We start from the raw sequence: 14,038 nt of genomic DNA, 5'->3' as shown, positions 1-14,038 counted from the left end.
GGTAGGATGACACTCTTTCGAGGTGGCGTGTGCGAGTGTTTCAGGAGCCGTGAGGGTTATCCTGGTTTTGTCCTCCTGGCCCCTAAGCTGGGAATGTTGTTGGCATCTCAGCTGCGCCCTGCGGGGAGTGCTGCCTCTCTCTGTGATGTCCCTGGAGCCCGACTTCTCTGTTCTTACTCTGATATGTTTTAAGCAGATGGAATTAGAATCTGGAGGCAGGATGTACTGGTGGTGTTCTGTCCCCTTAGTTGACTCTGGTGGAGTCCTCCACCAGTGAGCAGGTGCAGTGAGTTGTCTTTCTCCGCTCTCTGGAGACCTGTTTTTGTTGGATGTCCTCTTAAATTGTGTGGTGGAAGGTCAGCGTAGCATGGTGACTGTAGTTGCGTCCACCCGAGATTCTTGAGCTTGTCAGTTGCAGAGTGGTTTTGTTCGTGGCATTGGTTGGCTGGGTGGCCCTCAAGTGACACACCTGACCCCTGATTTCTAGCAGACTCGCTGCTGTCAACCTGTTTTGCCCGCAGTGCGTGTCTTTCTGAAGTGTGCAGCGGGGGATCCTGGCACATTGTGTGGTGGCCTGGCTGTATGAGAGTTCACAGGAGAAGAGGCTGATGTCCTTGGCGCTCACATTTGTCCTTTCCTCTCCCACAGGTCCTGGCTGTAAGTCATCATGGCGCAGCAAGCTGCTGACAAGTATCTCTACGTGGACAAAAACTTCATCAATAACCCGCTGGCCCAGGCCGACTGGGCCGCCAAGAAGTTGGTATGGGTGCCTTCCGACAAGAGTGGCTTCGAGCCCGCCAGTCTCAAGGAGGAGGTGGGCGAGGAGGCCATCGTGGAGCTGGTGGAGAATGGGAAGAAGGTGAAGGTCAACAAGGACGACATCCAGAAGATGAACCCCCCCAAGTTCTCCAAGGTGGAGGACATGGCTGAGCTCACGTGCCTCAACGAAGCCTCGGTGCTGCACAACCTCAAGGAGCGCTACTACTCAGGGCTCATCTACGTAAGTGGCTCCCAGGACAGGGCGCCCGGTCTGCCCGCACCCCAGGTGCCCGGCTCTGCGGGAGAAGAGGGCTCTGGGAATACTGGGGCAGGGATGCTGGGGGGCAGGCTCCACCTTGGGCGTCTGAACGTCCCGGCGGGGTGATTTTACAGCGTCACCTTTCTCACTTCCCTGTGTGGCCAGAAACACAGCAGGAAGCCGAATGCAGGAAGCAGAGCTTGCTGTGCCTCAGGGCTGCCCATCTGCTGGCCTCGGGGGAACTGTGTGGGCTCAGGCCAGCGTGGTCAACTCCTTCTAGCAGGGCGTGCAGTCTCCTGGTTTCCCGTCTGGTTCCTCCCCTCTTTGTTTGTTCCAGTCTTGGTTCTGGTACTCTGCCATCTGTGCCTTATGGAGGCCGAGGGTGTGCCTCCTTCTGGGGACTGTACTTGGAACAAAGGTGAGCCACAAGAGTAAGACTGGGATCCTGAGTCCCTGGCCCCCGAGTTCCATGTCCGTGAGACGAAGGGGAAGTGAATGCAGAGACCAGGAGTGTCATCTCTGTCCTCTGGTGGGCTGCATTTGCAGGACAGTGTGTGGCAGTGCGAGAGAACATGGAGGGACGAGTGGAATCCCAGCCTCTCTGTAAAAGGCCTGAGCTTTTCTGGTCCTGGGGACACACGGTTCTGTCTCCTACCAACCCCAGATTCCTCTGCCCAGTCCAGACATTTGCTTCTGGTGTGTGTCCCCATGGAGGAGAGAGCTCTGCTTCTGAATAACAGTCCTCAAAGGTCTTGGACGGAAGGGTCATTATATGTGACCTCTGGGTTATTACTGCCCTCCTTTCATTTTGCTGATGGCAAAACCAAGTCCCCCACTGAGGGGTTTGCTCGTGGTCACATAGGTGATAGAAGGAGGCTACGGGCTCATTCTGCTTACAGGGGTGGTGAGGACCCCCCCAAGGCCAGCCTTTTAATTTTCTGTGATTTCTGGGTGACATGTTTTGTGGGGTGCTGCCCACTCCACTGGCTTGGTACTTCCGAGTTCACTAAGGTGAGCTGAAACCCTCAGTTGAGTCCCAGGCCATTGTGGATTGCCCTGAGTCCTGACCAGCCCAGAACTTATGAGGACTGCGTTGCTTGGCGACTGCTCAATTGATGCCTGATGATGAGGGCCTTATATCCTGCCTTGATAACCACCCTCTGGGGATGAGATGATGGCCAGGACCTGTCCACAAGTAGATAGACGGAATGTCTCGTTTCTCCCTGGACCAGCTTGGCTCAGCCTTCCACTCTGGCAGAGAGGAACAATTGAGGTCCGCAGATGTCAAAGGACTTACGCGGGGTCATGTACCCAGACATTGGCAGCCATGAGACAGGAACTCTCAGCCCCATTCTCTCTCATCTGTCTTTTAAGGACGGTGTGTATGGACAAATTAAAAGCTCCTGAAATTAAAAGCAACACTGAAACTCACCATCAGCGAACTGCAGTAAACGAAGGGACTCCAAGGAAGCAGCACCTGTCTGCAGGGATCACACGGGAGCCATGGTCCCACGGGAAATGGAGTGCTCCTTGGCAGGCCTCATCACTCATGTCACAGCCTGTGTGTGTGACTGAGCTGGGATGGCCTTGGATCAGTAAAGCAGAGCACTCCGGAGCCTGGAGTTGGAGCCCTAGGACCTGGGTTAAAGCCCAGCTCCCGAGGTCCCTTACTGACCATGTGGGGGATGTGGTGTGGCCATGCAGGGTCTCACTTCCTCATCCATAGACTCCTGTGGGGACTTGGTGATGCTCCAGCAGGCCTGCACTGCTGTGCTGCCACCGTCCTGGGAAGGTAACCTGGTCCCCTGTGTGCCCCCTCTGGGGTCCGTGGTTAACTTGGATCCGGTGAGCAGCAGGCTGGCCGCCTATGCCTGACTGTTCCCTGGCTGCAGGCCCCCTCCCTCCAGGAGGAGGAGCATGAGTTGCTAAGATGCCCTCTGCTGAGGGGCAGCGTCTGTCTGCTGGAGGCCCTGGCTTTGATTCCCAGCAAAACAAACCACCCCCCAGCTTCAGCACATTTGCCGCCAGTTGCTGTGTCTCTGCTCTGCAGGTGACTTGCAGGGCTCTGTGTGCACGTGCACATAGCTGTGATGTGACACCAGAGCTTTTCCTCTAGAACTCTGCTCACCTCCACTGTGCAGGTCCTTTAGACTGGCCTCCTGCTAAGCAGTGTCACTAGGGGGGAAGCCAATGTCCCCAGAGTTTTCCTGGTGGAGAACCCAGCAGGTGCAGAGCTGTGGGAAGATCAAGGCCATCGGTGGCTGCCTGGGGTGGGGGGTGCCACCTCATTCTCAGCCACGTCTCCCTGCACAAGGTTCTGCATTGTGACCGCAGGAGCCTCTGGGCCACACTTGCTGGCATCGTGGGCGCCATGGCTGCTGCTGCAGCACAGCTGCTCTCTTTTCCTGGGCGCGGGGGGCAGGGCCCTGGGACAGGAGCAGTTGGGCACCAAGAGCTTCTGTAGCCTGTGAATGAGCAGCTCCCTAGCGTGACTGTGTGGGGGCCAAGCCACTCCTCAGGGTCTGCTGCCGTGAGTGTCCAGTGTGGCTGCTCCCTGCCACCTGAGCTGTTTGCCCCATGGTGCCCGCCCAGGTCAGATGGGATTTGCCCACAGAAAGAGCTTTGAGCTCAGGCCATCTGCCTACCCAGCCGACAGACCTGTCCTAATGACCCTCTGCCTCCTTTTGCTGTTGATGCCAGCTGTTTCTAAACATCTGGCTCTGTGGCACTCCCTACATGTACCCATGTGTCCTTGGCATTGATTGGTCTGGATTTCCTAGAGTGTGGGTTTTCTCAAAGCCCAAGAACAAAGCTCGATTGTCTGGAGTTCCTGGGATGACCTCACTGCTCTCTGGCCTTCTGTCTTGTCCCCACCCGACATTGACACAGGCGCACCAGAAGAGGTCCCTGCCTGACTCCATTCTTCTGTGGTACCCAAGCCCACGGGCTGCCAACTCCACGAGTGGACTTCCTGGTCCCTCGGGAAGAGAGTCGTTGGAAGGGGAAGTGGCTGATCATCCAGGAGGAAGGGAAGGCCCAGACCCGAGTCCCCTCCTACAAGCACTCGCTAGGTCCCAGCTCAGGGTCCTTCTGCACGTGGACCAGTCCAGTTGCTGCTGGAAAGTCCAAGGCCATTGTCTTCACACCTGGTTCCTGTGTAGGCCTTGTCTTTGGGTTAAGCCAGAAGATCCACCTCATTTTGGGGGTGACTGGAGAGGGCACAGTTGACATCAGGGTGCAGCCCCTCAGGGTGGCTGCTTGTGGCTCGAGGGGACATCTGTGAGCAGCAAAGGCGTAGGCAGCTCATGAGGAGGACAAGGTGGAAGGTAGGTGCCCAGAGAACTGGCCTCCAGCACGCAGTTGGCGTTGGCAACTATGAGACCTGTGTGTGCTCCTGGCTGAGCCCAATACCTTGTTGTCCCTTAACTGAGTCAGGACTACCTTCCTAAGAAGATGGTTTTTGGGTTACTCCAACTGCTTAAGGAGATCCAGGTCCCCCAAATTGGGCACCTGCCATCTGCATGGTCTCGGGGGTCTCGTGTAGCTGTTGGGAGTCTGTGGGGTGGCTGGAGGAAAAGGCTGAGGAAATTTATTAGAAAAACAATGAATGGTCATAGTAACGTGGGCTTCCGAGGACAGCCAGCTCGTTCACCCCGCTGCCGCAGGAGTGGCTCTCCCACCTGCCCGGGGCTGCTCTCCACAGCCACACGGGCACTGTGCCAAGCACTTGATCTTACTTCTGCCTTGTTACTACCCAATGCAGTGTGCGTCTCTGTGTCCATTTTACAGATTGAGAAATGGAGGGTAAGAGGTTAAGACATTTGCCCTTGCTTGGAAGTGAACTTGGCTCTCAGACTCCTGGGGTTTGATTTTAATCTGTTCGAGTCAGATTTCCAGTACTGGGTGTATTTTAGGTGCTCACATGAAGGGTATTGACTGAGTTTCTTTCTTCCAGAGAAGACTCGAGTCTTAAGAGGAGGCTCACAGGGGTCATGAACGAGGCCTTTAAGTTTTCGAGAGATTTGCCTCCAGGAGAGGGCTGGCTCTGAGGGGTCCAGAGCCCACAGAGGATCAGGTTGGCTCAGGAGCACCAAGAGCTTCAACCCGGCGTCCCCAGGAGCCCTTCAGGGTAGAATAACTTGGGCTCCACTGAGTTCCCTGGGCTGCAGCGGCTCCCTTTCTCTGCTCCTCTTCTGCCACAACAGACACGTCAGACGCGTCTCTTATTGCCCGGGGCTCTGAGTGTTGTAGCTGGACTTGTGTCTGCTGTGCTGTGGTACCACCTGACGTGCAGCTTGTCAACATGCAAAGCTGGCAGCTGCCATGCAGTTGAGAAGGCGGGGAGGTTGCTGGTGACCCCCCACCTGCAGCAGGGGCACCAGGGAGCACTTTCATGCCGGGCTGACGTGGCCTTGAAGCAGAGCTGCTTGTCAGTTTCCCCGCTGTTGAGAACGAGGCCCCCTGACCACTCCTCTGCTCTCTTCTTTCCAGACCTATTCAGGCCTGTTCTGCGTGGTCATCAACCCTTACAAGAACCTGCCCATCTACTCCGAGGAGATTGTGGAAATGTACAAGGGCAAGAAGAGGCACGAGATGCCACCGCACATCTACGCCATCACAGACACTGCCTACAGGAGTATGATGCAAGGTGAGGGCCTTGCAGCAGGGAGCGCCTGCCTGGCCTCCCCGGGCCACATCTCCAGCCGCGGCCTCCGACGGCTCTGTAGCTGCTAACTCCCATTCGGTGTCTCGTTGACCTGGTGGCTGGCAGTGGGACATTGCCTGGTGGCCAGCATCACATGGGAGTCATCATATGGGAGCTAGGGCCATTGGCAGGTTTGCATGTTGACAGAGTGTTTTGGAAGCTTTTAGAAAATGTGTCTCCTGATTATCTTCCTGGGTCCCATTCGTTTCAGGAGGTGGCACAGTCCCCTCTGCCCTCTTCCAGGCCCTCTTCCCAGTCGCCCCCTTTCCTGCGTCCTCCCCTCACCTTCTCTTGTTCCTTCTCCGTGGCTGGAAATGTGTTTGAGTTTTGTTTATCTTTGGAAAACTGATAGGAAGCCTGTGAGGCTTCTGCACCCCCTGGCGTGGCCCGTGCTCCCTGACCTGTCATGGTGAGGCGTTTTGGAGAACGGGTCTGGGCTCCTGCCTGGTTCTCACCTCTAGTCATCCCCAGCTCCGTCTTCCTCGGGGGGAAGCCCTTGCTCTCCTGAGTTCTCATCTGGCTCCTGCCCCTGGGGCTGGGCCATGTCACTCACCGAGCTCCCTGCCTTTGTGTGGGGTGCTCCTCCCCCTCCCAGGCCTCTCTCCAAGGTTCCTCCGCGTGCTGGCCTCATCCACTGTCCATCGCCCAGGACACCATCACCCAGTTGCCACCAGCTGCTTCTGCCAAGCTGCTGTTCCTCCAAGCCTGGCTCGTCCCCGTGCTCTCCCCCCCCCCCCCCGACGCCCCCGAGTCGGTCAGTACGTCTGTGCTGCTTCTCTTGGATCATTTCTGATCCAGGCGCCCTCTGACCCTGTGGCCCTGGCCTTAGTCCCAGCTTGCACAGTTCTTTGCCTCCCCTCTCCTGGAGCCCTCCCTCTGCTGCCACCACCCTGTCCCCTGTCTAGAATGCACATTGTCCTCGTTGGCCGTACTCGAGCTCCAGCAGCGCAGCCCCCCTCCTCGCTGGGCCCTGCCCACCTCTCGGGCTCCGCTGCAGGGAAGCCCTTGCAGCTCTGCAGCAGGTCTCTCGGCTCCGCGGGGCCGGCGCTCCTCTGTGCCTGGCAAGCCCCTCCTCTTCTGTTTATTTTTCTCCCTTCTATGTGGCCAAGGCCCATGTGGCTTTTACATTCTCCGAGCTCAGCCAGTGCCTGGCATGCATCATCCTAACCCAAACCTGACTTTCAGGCAGGGCCGTGTTCTCCTGTCTTGAGTGGACAGGGTTTTATGGATCCTGTTTCCTTTCAACATTGTGGTCTATATAGCCAGTGGGAATGAATCTTATTAGTAGTATTATTATTAGTATTAGCAACTTTGTCCTAGCTCGTGGTTTCCGATGGTGACATGTGTCTTTCCCACACCTGCAGTGTCATGGAGAAGGTGCTTCGCTGTCAGGCGTATGAATTATGAAGGGTGCACAAGTTTGGCCTAGCCTTTGGCTGAGTTCATATCTATCGGAATTCTTCGCGGAAGCCAGCCCTGAGTTTTAAAGTAGGATGTCTGTTTCAGGGTGCTAATGAGGACAGTCTGGGGGAGGCACTCAGTGAGACTCCAGGAGACTCTGGATCACTGTCTCCAGAGGTTATGGGTCAGTTTTCTCTTGGCCGTCTCTTGGCCTGGAGCAGGAAGTGTGCTCTGGGATCATTGTGAGATCTGAACTACTGAACGAGGGCACGTTCCCACACTTGGACCTGGGATCTGAGCGCTTAGCCAGCGGCTTTCCTTTTCTGCAGCCCATTCTGATAGCAGCAGCATGACCATCTGGCGTGTGGCTGCGGGAGCCTCGGGTGCCGGATCTGGGTTTCCAGATGTCCTTCACTAACTTGTGGGACCCTTTCCCCAAGAGATTCACTGGCTTTTATTCTTTCAGTGACAAGAAAAACTTGATTTGCCTGTGCCGTCCTCTTTGTGCCTGTGTCCTGCATAGGTGGGAAATACCTGGGGAAGAGAGGGCAGCTGGACTGCCTTTATGTTGTCCTAATAGGATGGACTCAGTGGGGACACGGAGTTACCTGATTGGGGGGCAGGTGAGACGGCGTTTCGCCTTGCGGAGACCAGCAGTGGGAGTGGGTCTACAGCAGGCGCCTAAGGTCCAGGTGGTCTGTGCAGACGGTGGGTCCACGTCTTTCTCCTGTCTGTCTTAGCATTTTCCACCTTGTCTTCTGCAAGGTGTCGGACTTGCTGTGGCTTATTAGCTCCCGCATTGACAAACAAGGACGTTTCCAATCTGTTGAAAATCTCCTTCCTGTTGTGCACGGTGGACCTGCAAAGCCAGGAGCCGCAGGCCGCTGGTTCACAGGCAGGGAGGAAGTTAGGAGCAGAAGTGGCCGGTGTAGGACAAGGTGGCTCACTAGTGAGGAAGGTTCCGGAGGAGCCTCAGTTCTGGCCCTGAGTCAGGGTGATGGGTGGAGCCCCGCAGCCCAAAGGCCGCCAGACTCTCCTACTCTCCGTCTTGAAGTCTTGGCACGTGCCGCCCACCTGGCTTTGGCGGGAAACGGGTTTGCTCTCTATCCCTCTTCTTTCGAGGCTGGGCCAGATGGTTCCTTTTCTTTTTTTTTTTTGAAACAAGAACTAGACAAAGATTTCCTTCCTGAGCTGACTGTAGCTTATGACATCCCAGCATTTATCTGGTGGCTTTGGGACTTTTATGAGACAAGCTCCTTGACCCTTCCCAGACTTTCCTGTCTTTCATCTCTGAGATGCTCTGGCTGCCGGCACAGCCCTGCCTCCCGCCCGTGTCTGCAGTTATTAGCAGTAGTATCCTCTCACTTTGAAAAGCATTCCAGTCTGCATAGTAAGTTATGTGTCACTCTGCCTGTTTGTCACACTAAACCAGGCTTCTCTAGCCTGGCATGGGTGACATTCAGGGCTGGGCAAGTCTCTGAGGTGGGGACGAGTCCTGAGCACCGTAGCATGTTCAGCAGTATCCTGGCCTCGGTTCACTACACATCAGCAGCACCTTCTTTCTTCAGTTCTGACAACCAAAAATGTCCACAGACGTTGCCACCAGTTGTCCCCCCAGGGACAGAATTTCCCTCAGTTAAGGCCCCGTGGATTAAGCTTTGCATATGCTTTGACTTTAGTGCCAGCGCCAGTCCCTCAGTAGTGGTTGCCTGGATCTCTTCTGGCAAGGATTTGACCCAGTGCTGAGGAATGGTGGGATAGCCTGGTGCTGTCAGCCGCGGGCACAGGGTGGGTCATGGCAGCATATGGTGCCCCGGAGCAGGCCATGGAGATTGGCGATGGAGCATGGATTGCTGAGTGGTTGTGCAGGTGTCCTGCCGCTGGAGGCCTGGTGGTCCAGGTGGAGGTTGGCACCGGTGTCAGGTGTCGAGAGGTTCAGGGAAGGTGGGTGGGGCCAGGGTGTCGGTGGCCTGTGGCCACCCCGTAGGTGCCCGTGCAGTTTTGTTGTTTGAATTCCCAGCCTTGGGTTTAATTAAAGTCGTGGTGACATGGTTGGTCACCCTCCCCACCCTGGCTCTCCCTTTTGGTTCTTCTGCTGTCATGGCCGTTCATGGGCTCTCAGCCTTGGAATGGGGCCATTCCTCAGGTTTCTATGACAGCACCACAGGCTCTGGGCTGTCGCAGGCCACGAGGTGAGAGGAGCGTGAACTGGGCGCTGCTGGCCCCTGTGGCAGGCAGCAGCAGGGGGGCAGGTGTGGCCCAGGGTGGAATTCAGCCAGCAGAAGCACATGGTCTGAGCATGCCCAGCTGGACTGGGACATGGCTCTCCTGGCCCGCTCTATGGCCAGGCCTCCTGGTCTCCACATTCTCTCCACTGGCCAAACAGGCCAATGGAAAGAATTGGTCTTGAGCCCCGTTGTCTCCGGAGCAGAGTAGAAAAGCGTAAGTCCTCTGATGTTAACTGGTGGCAGTGCCGGGTTTGGTCCACTGTCAGTGACTGTGGTATTTTAATGAGCTTCTAGCATTTCTGGGGAGGCGGCAGCAGGGCTGCGTTCATTCCCGGCCTGAGCCACTAGGAGAACTGTTGGCTGCCCCCTCCCACCCCCCTCTGCTTCTCAGGGAAAGCTGCACCAGAAGTGGCCTGTCACTGAGCGGTGGCTCCAGGGCTCCAGTGAGCGACTGCATTCCCCTTGGAGGTTGACCGGCCTTTTTGGATAAACAGTGAAGGGTGGAGTTTTTATGCTGTCCCCACACCTGAGTCTCGTAGTCCATGTAATTCAGAGGAAGAGAGAGGCTCAGATGGTCAGCTGGCTTGTGCTCAGCCCCAGAAACCAGGGTCTCCTAATCCCCTGGGCAGGGCCCACGGGCGCCCCCACCGTGGCCCTCCTCCAGCTGGTTGCTAAAGGCATCTCCTCTCTGTCAGTGGTCAGGGGGAGATTAGGGCGAGGAGCAGCCCCCCCACCATCCTCCCTGCCCTGTGAACTGCTTCACAAGGTCTTTCTCAGAAGAAGTGCCCGCCGTGTTCCTCAGAGGCCGGGGAAATGCTTCAGGGGTGCAGAAAAGCAGGACTGGAGCAGCGGGAAGCCCCGGATGCCATGACTCCACTTAGGCAGGAACGTGCCAGCGGGCGGCTACGAGCCCTGCCACAAAGGCCCTGCTGTCTGCCAGGGCCGCCTGGAGCCAGGCCTTGTGTGTCCTGTGTGCCTAGGAGGGCAGTGTGGGCTCACCCAGGAGGGGTAGGGCCTGTGCCTAGCTGTCCCATTGGGCTAGCTGAGCACCTGCTGTGCACCAGGCACCTTGCAGAGAGCACATGTGCAGGCCTGGGAATGGATGGAGGGGTCTCTGCTCTGTCACTTCCTAACTGACCTGGCCAGGGCTTGGCAATTGACCGTGAAGGAGCTACGTTTTCTCTCTGCTTCTCGGGATTGGTACGACGTACGTGGCAGGCTGAGAGTGAGAGCAGGTGCTGTGTGTGACAAGCACCTCTAGTGGGGAAGCAGGCCACCAAGCCTGCAGCATCCTGCCTGAACCGCCTCCGTGAGCCCCGCCATCACCCCGTCCTGGCCACACTCCTGCTTGCTCAGCAAGAGAGAGCCAGCTGCGTCCTCCAGGCGGGCTTTTTAATCTCCTCCAAGAGGCTCCTGAGAGTCCAGGGCCTTGGGAGCAGCAGGCACAGGAAGTGACTGGTCACAGTGCCTTCCCCTGGGGCCACCATGGAATGCCGTGGAGCAGATGTGGCCTGTGGCCCTGGGCTGCTCTGGAGTCTGCTGTCCTGCGACTCTGAACCACTCTTCTGTCCACTGTGCTGCTGGTGGACTGGGGAGGCCACGCTGGCCTGTAGTCCCCGCTGACCCTGGACTGAGGAGGCTGTTTTCTTCCAACCCCTAGGAGGAAAGCATAGCCCTGGACTGAGACTGCCCAAGGGCAGCGTGGCTAGGCTTTTCAGTCTTATTTCTAGAAAACCTTTCTAGAAGAGGGAGCGTGAATAGAGGCTTTTCGTGGACAGCTTCGGGCTTACTTTTGTTTGGCTTTTAACCCAACCCAGTGGGCCTGCGCTGCGCTAGGGGCTGGCTGAGTGGGAGGACCGAGTGCCCTCCTGGAACCTGGAACTTGGTGTGGTTGAAAACTTGACCATCGTGTTTGTTAGTCCTCCACCCACCCCAAGACAAGCAGCACCCACCCCCCTGTAAAACCCCTGGCGGCCAAGCCCTTCTGTGCTTCTGACCTGCATGGCCAGGCTCCCCCTGGCTGCCCGGCATGGCCGCTTAGCTGCGCATTCTCAGCTTCAGCTGAGACTTCAGAGGGCTGTGGCCCAGGACACCGGGGCAGGAGGTGGTGTTTGGAGCGGAGTTGCTTTCCTCTACCCACCAGGTTTCTGGAATTAAGCTGCCGGTTCAGAAGAGAGGTCAGTAAGCAGAGGGCCTGCAGGACTCAAGTTCGTCTGGTCTTCACCCAGGCTGTTGACCCAGTGCTGACTCTTGCAATAAACCCTTAAGGACCCAGGGTGTCCTTCAAGTCATGCTCGCTGGCCCTTCAGGTTGTCTTATGTGGCCAGCACAAGCTGGTCCAATAAATGCAGGAGGGCCCAGGCCTGGGCTGAGGGGAGAGGAGGCCTGGCTGTGCTCTTGAACATCTTCTGCCCTGGGGGCCAGTGTGCCTGTCCCTGGACTGGCCACCCTTCTCCAAGGCAGCTGGAGCCCTGGGTTCTCCAGGGAGCCGTCCTGCACCACTGTGGCTCACCTCCTCCTGTCGGTCTCCTCAAGCAGGTTTGACTCACCTTCTCAGGGGATGGAGTCCTCTTTGTAGGGCTATTTGTGCTCCCAGAACCAGGCTCGTCACCAGCATTACCTACGTGAACCTGTCTTGCTCTGTGTCCTGGTGTCCTCCTTTTTCGCTTGCTCCCTCTCTGAGGGCCCAGCCCTCTGCAGGACTGGGAACCCTGCTTCTTCCTCTCTCTAAGATTCTGCAGTGGTCCCCTCCCACCCCACCTCTCCTTTTCCCCAGGGGGAATGTTGGGTGAGTGCAAGGCAGAGCTGACACTTGACTATCCTCTGGCCTGACACACCTGCTGGAGCTGCCTGTGAGGCGGCCTCTCAGAGACACTCCCCGGCCCGACCCCCCCCCACCAACATAGACTGCAGCTAGCCTGGCCCTCCTGCCAGGGGGCCTCTGCAGGGGAACTGCCTGTGTTCTGCTGGTGCATTTTGGCCAAGAGAAGCCTCGTCTGAGGTCTTGCTCACCCTCTGACGTAATGAAAGTTATGAGCAGTCCCAGGAGCTCGGTTCTCACCACCCAGGGTGCCCGTGGGGAAGGCTGCCCTTCTCCCTTCTGCACCCGGGGACTTGGCCTCCCGGGCAAGTTCAAGCCCCACTGAGGAGCGCAGGGGTCATGGGGGGGGGGGGTTGCCTGGCCAAGTCCAACTGCCTCTGGCTTGGATTGCTGCTGAGCCACTGTCTCCCTGGTTCTGGGCCACACAGGGCGTGCTGCACAGTCTGGCGCTGGCAGGGGACTCTGTGAGACCTCAGGCCTCCACTCACCCGCTGACCTGCAGCTTCTGCCAATAGGAAGGCTCTGCCATTTTTCCCCCTCTTTCTGCTGCCCGAGCACCTCACCTAGACAGTGAATCAGGCTGGCTGTGGAAAAGGCGGCAGGCCGCTCCGAAGGTCTGTCTCCCATCTGTCTGTCTGTAGGACTGAAGTAGCACTGTGGTCCCCGGTGCCTGCCTGCAGGCGCTCTCAGTGGAGAGGAGCTCGGGAAGAGCTGGGAATCCAGGGCCTGGGTTCCTGCCCAGCTCTGTGACTGATGGTTTTGATAGACTCTGAGTTTTGGGGACTTAGAGCCTGACCTCTAGGCTGAGGCAACTGAACCTGTGCCCTCTGAGGCTCCAGTCCCTGAGTGTCAAGGTGGAGTTCATGTAGACCCTCTAAGACCCAGATTCTGTCCACAGAGGAGTAACTGTGGAGTCTCAGGGTCTGTTCCGTTTCTCAGTCAGTTCCCAAGAGCCCTGTGCACCCAGAGGTGGGTCCCAAGGCAGGACACTCTCTCACGGTAGCCCTGCAAGACTTACTCCACAGGAACCCCTGCAGGCACTGTCCCCGAGAGCCTGGCCACAAGTCAGTCTCCAGCAGTGGCTCCTGGTGAGCCAGGCCCTGCTCCCTTCCTCCTGTACTTCCTGTCAGGCTGATGTCACAGCTGTGTGAGCCTCGTGGCCTTTTATGGACAAGAATCAGCCACAGCTCCTCTCAGAGAGGAAGTGAGCGATAAGGCCCCGACGTCTACCTGGGCTGCAGTTCTTGGGCAGGATACCTGCAGCCAAGCGCCCTCCTCCCACCGAAGCCTTCTGAGTTGGCTGGAGGCTCCTGTGCACACCGGGCCGGCAGCTCAAGTGACTTCACTGCATGGGCTCAGTTGGCCTTGGGGCTTTTCAGGTTTAAAATATCATCAGGGAAGGGAATGGCCTGGTCACTGAGTGTGTCACTCACGCAACCCTTTCTTGTGGTTCAAGCAGGGCTCAGCAGGGAACTAGAGAAGCAGCTGCAGGGGGCGGGGGATGGTTTGAGGACACTGATCCAAGTGCTGTCCCCTGCTCAGGCATTCGGGAAGATGTTATTGGAGGTAAGGCTGCTGCTTTTTTTGAGACTCCACAGCAGAAGAATCATAGACCTGTCTCTGTCCCCACCACCTTCAAGATGGGGCAGGAACAGGAGGGCTCAGGTGCTGTCTGTCCCAGAACAGGGTGGTCCTTGGTGGGTGTGTGCGCTGCCCAGGGCCGGGCCTCCTCCAGTGTGCAGGGAGGAAGGCATGTTCACACAGCCTCATGCTCATGTGCCCAACTAAGACCCAAGGCACAACAGAGCGGGCTGGACTCCGAGTGTCCTCGTCCCCTGAGATGACAACGTGGGGCCAGGCTGATG

At 57.3% G+C, this 14,038-nt stretch overlaps 1 protein-coding gene across 1 annotated transcript in view; it reads left to right on the top strand.

Annotated features, from left to right (window-relative positions):
• Positions 1 to 14,038, top strand: part of Myh9 (myosin heavy chain 9) — an 83,193-nt gene that overhangs the window by 30,284 nt on the left and 38,871 nt on the right. Inside the window, exons 2-3 of the mRNA XM_046429428.2 lie at positions 649 to 1,000; positions 5,510 to 5,666. Of these exons, the coding sequence (XP_046285384.1) occupies positions 668 to 1,000; positions 5,510 to 5,666 (490 nt within the window). The 5' untranslated portion in view covers positions 649 to 667. The remainder of the gene's footprint in view (positions 1 to 648; positions 1,001 to 5,509; positions 5,667 to 14,038) is intronic.

This window comes from Marmota monax, unplaced genomic scaffold, assembly GCF_021218885.2.
Source record: "Marmota monax isolate L192 unplaced genomic scaffold, Marmota_monax_Labrador192_F-V1.1 WCK01_AAM20220418_F8-fsc00051, whole genome shotgun sequence".
Lineage (NCBI taxonomy): Eukaryota > Metazoa > Chordata > Mammalia > Rodentia > Sciuridae > Marmota > Marmota monax.
This window is presented reverse-complemented; position numbering and strand designations above follow the sequence as displayed.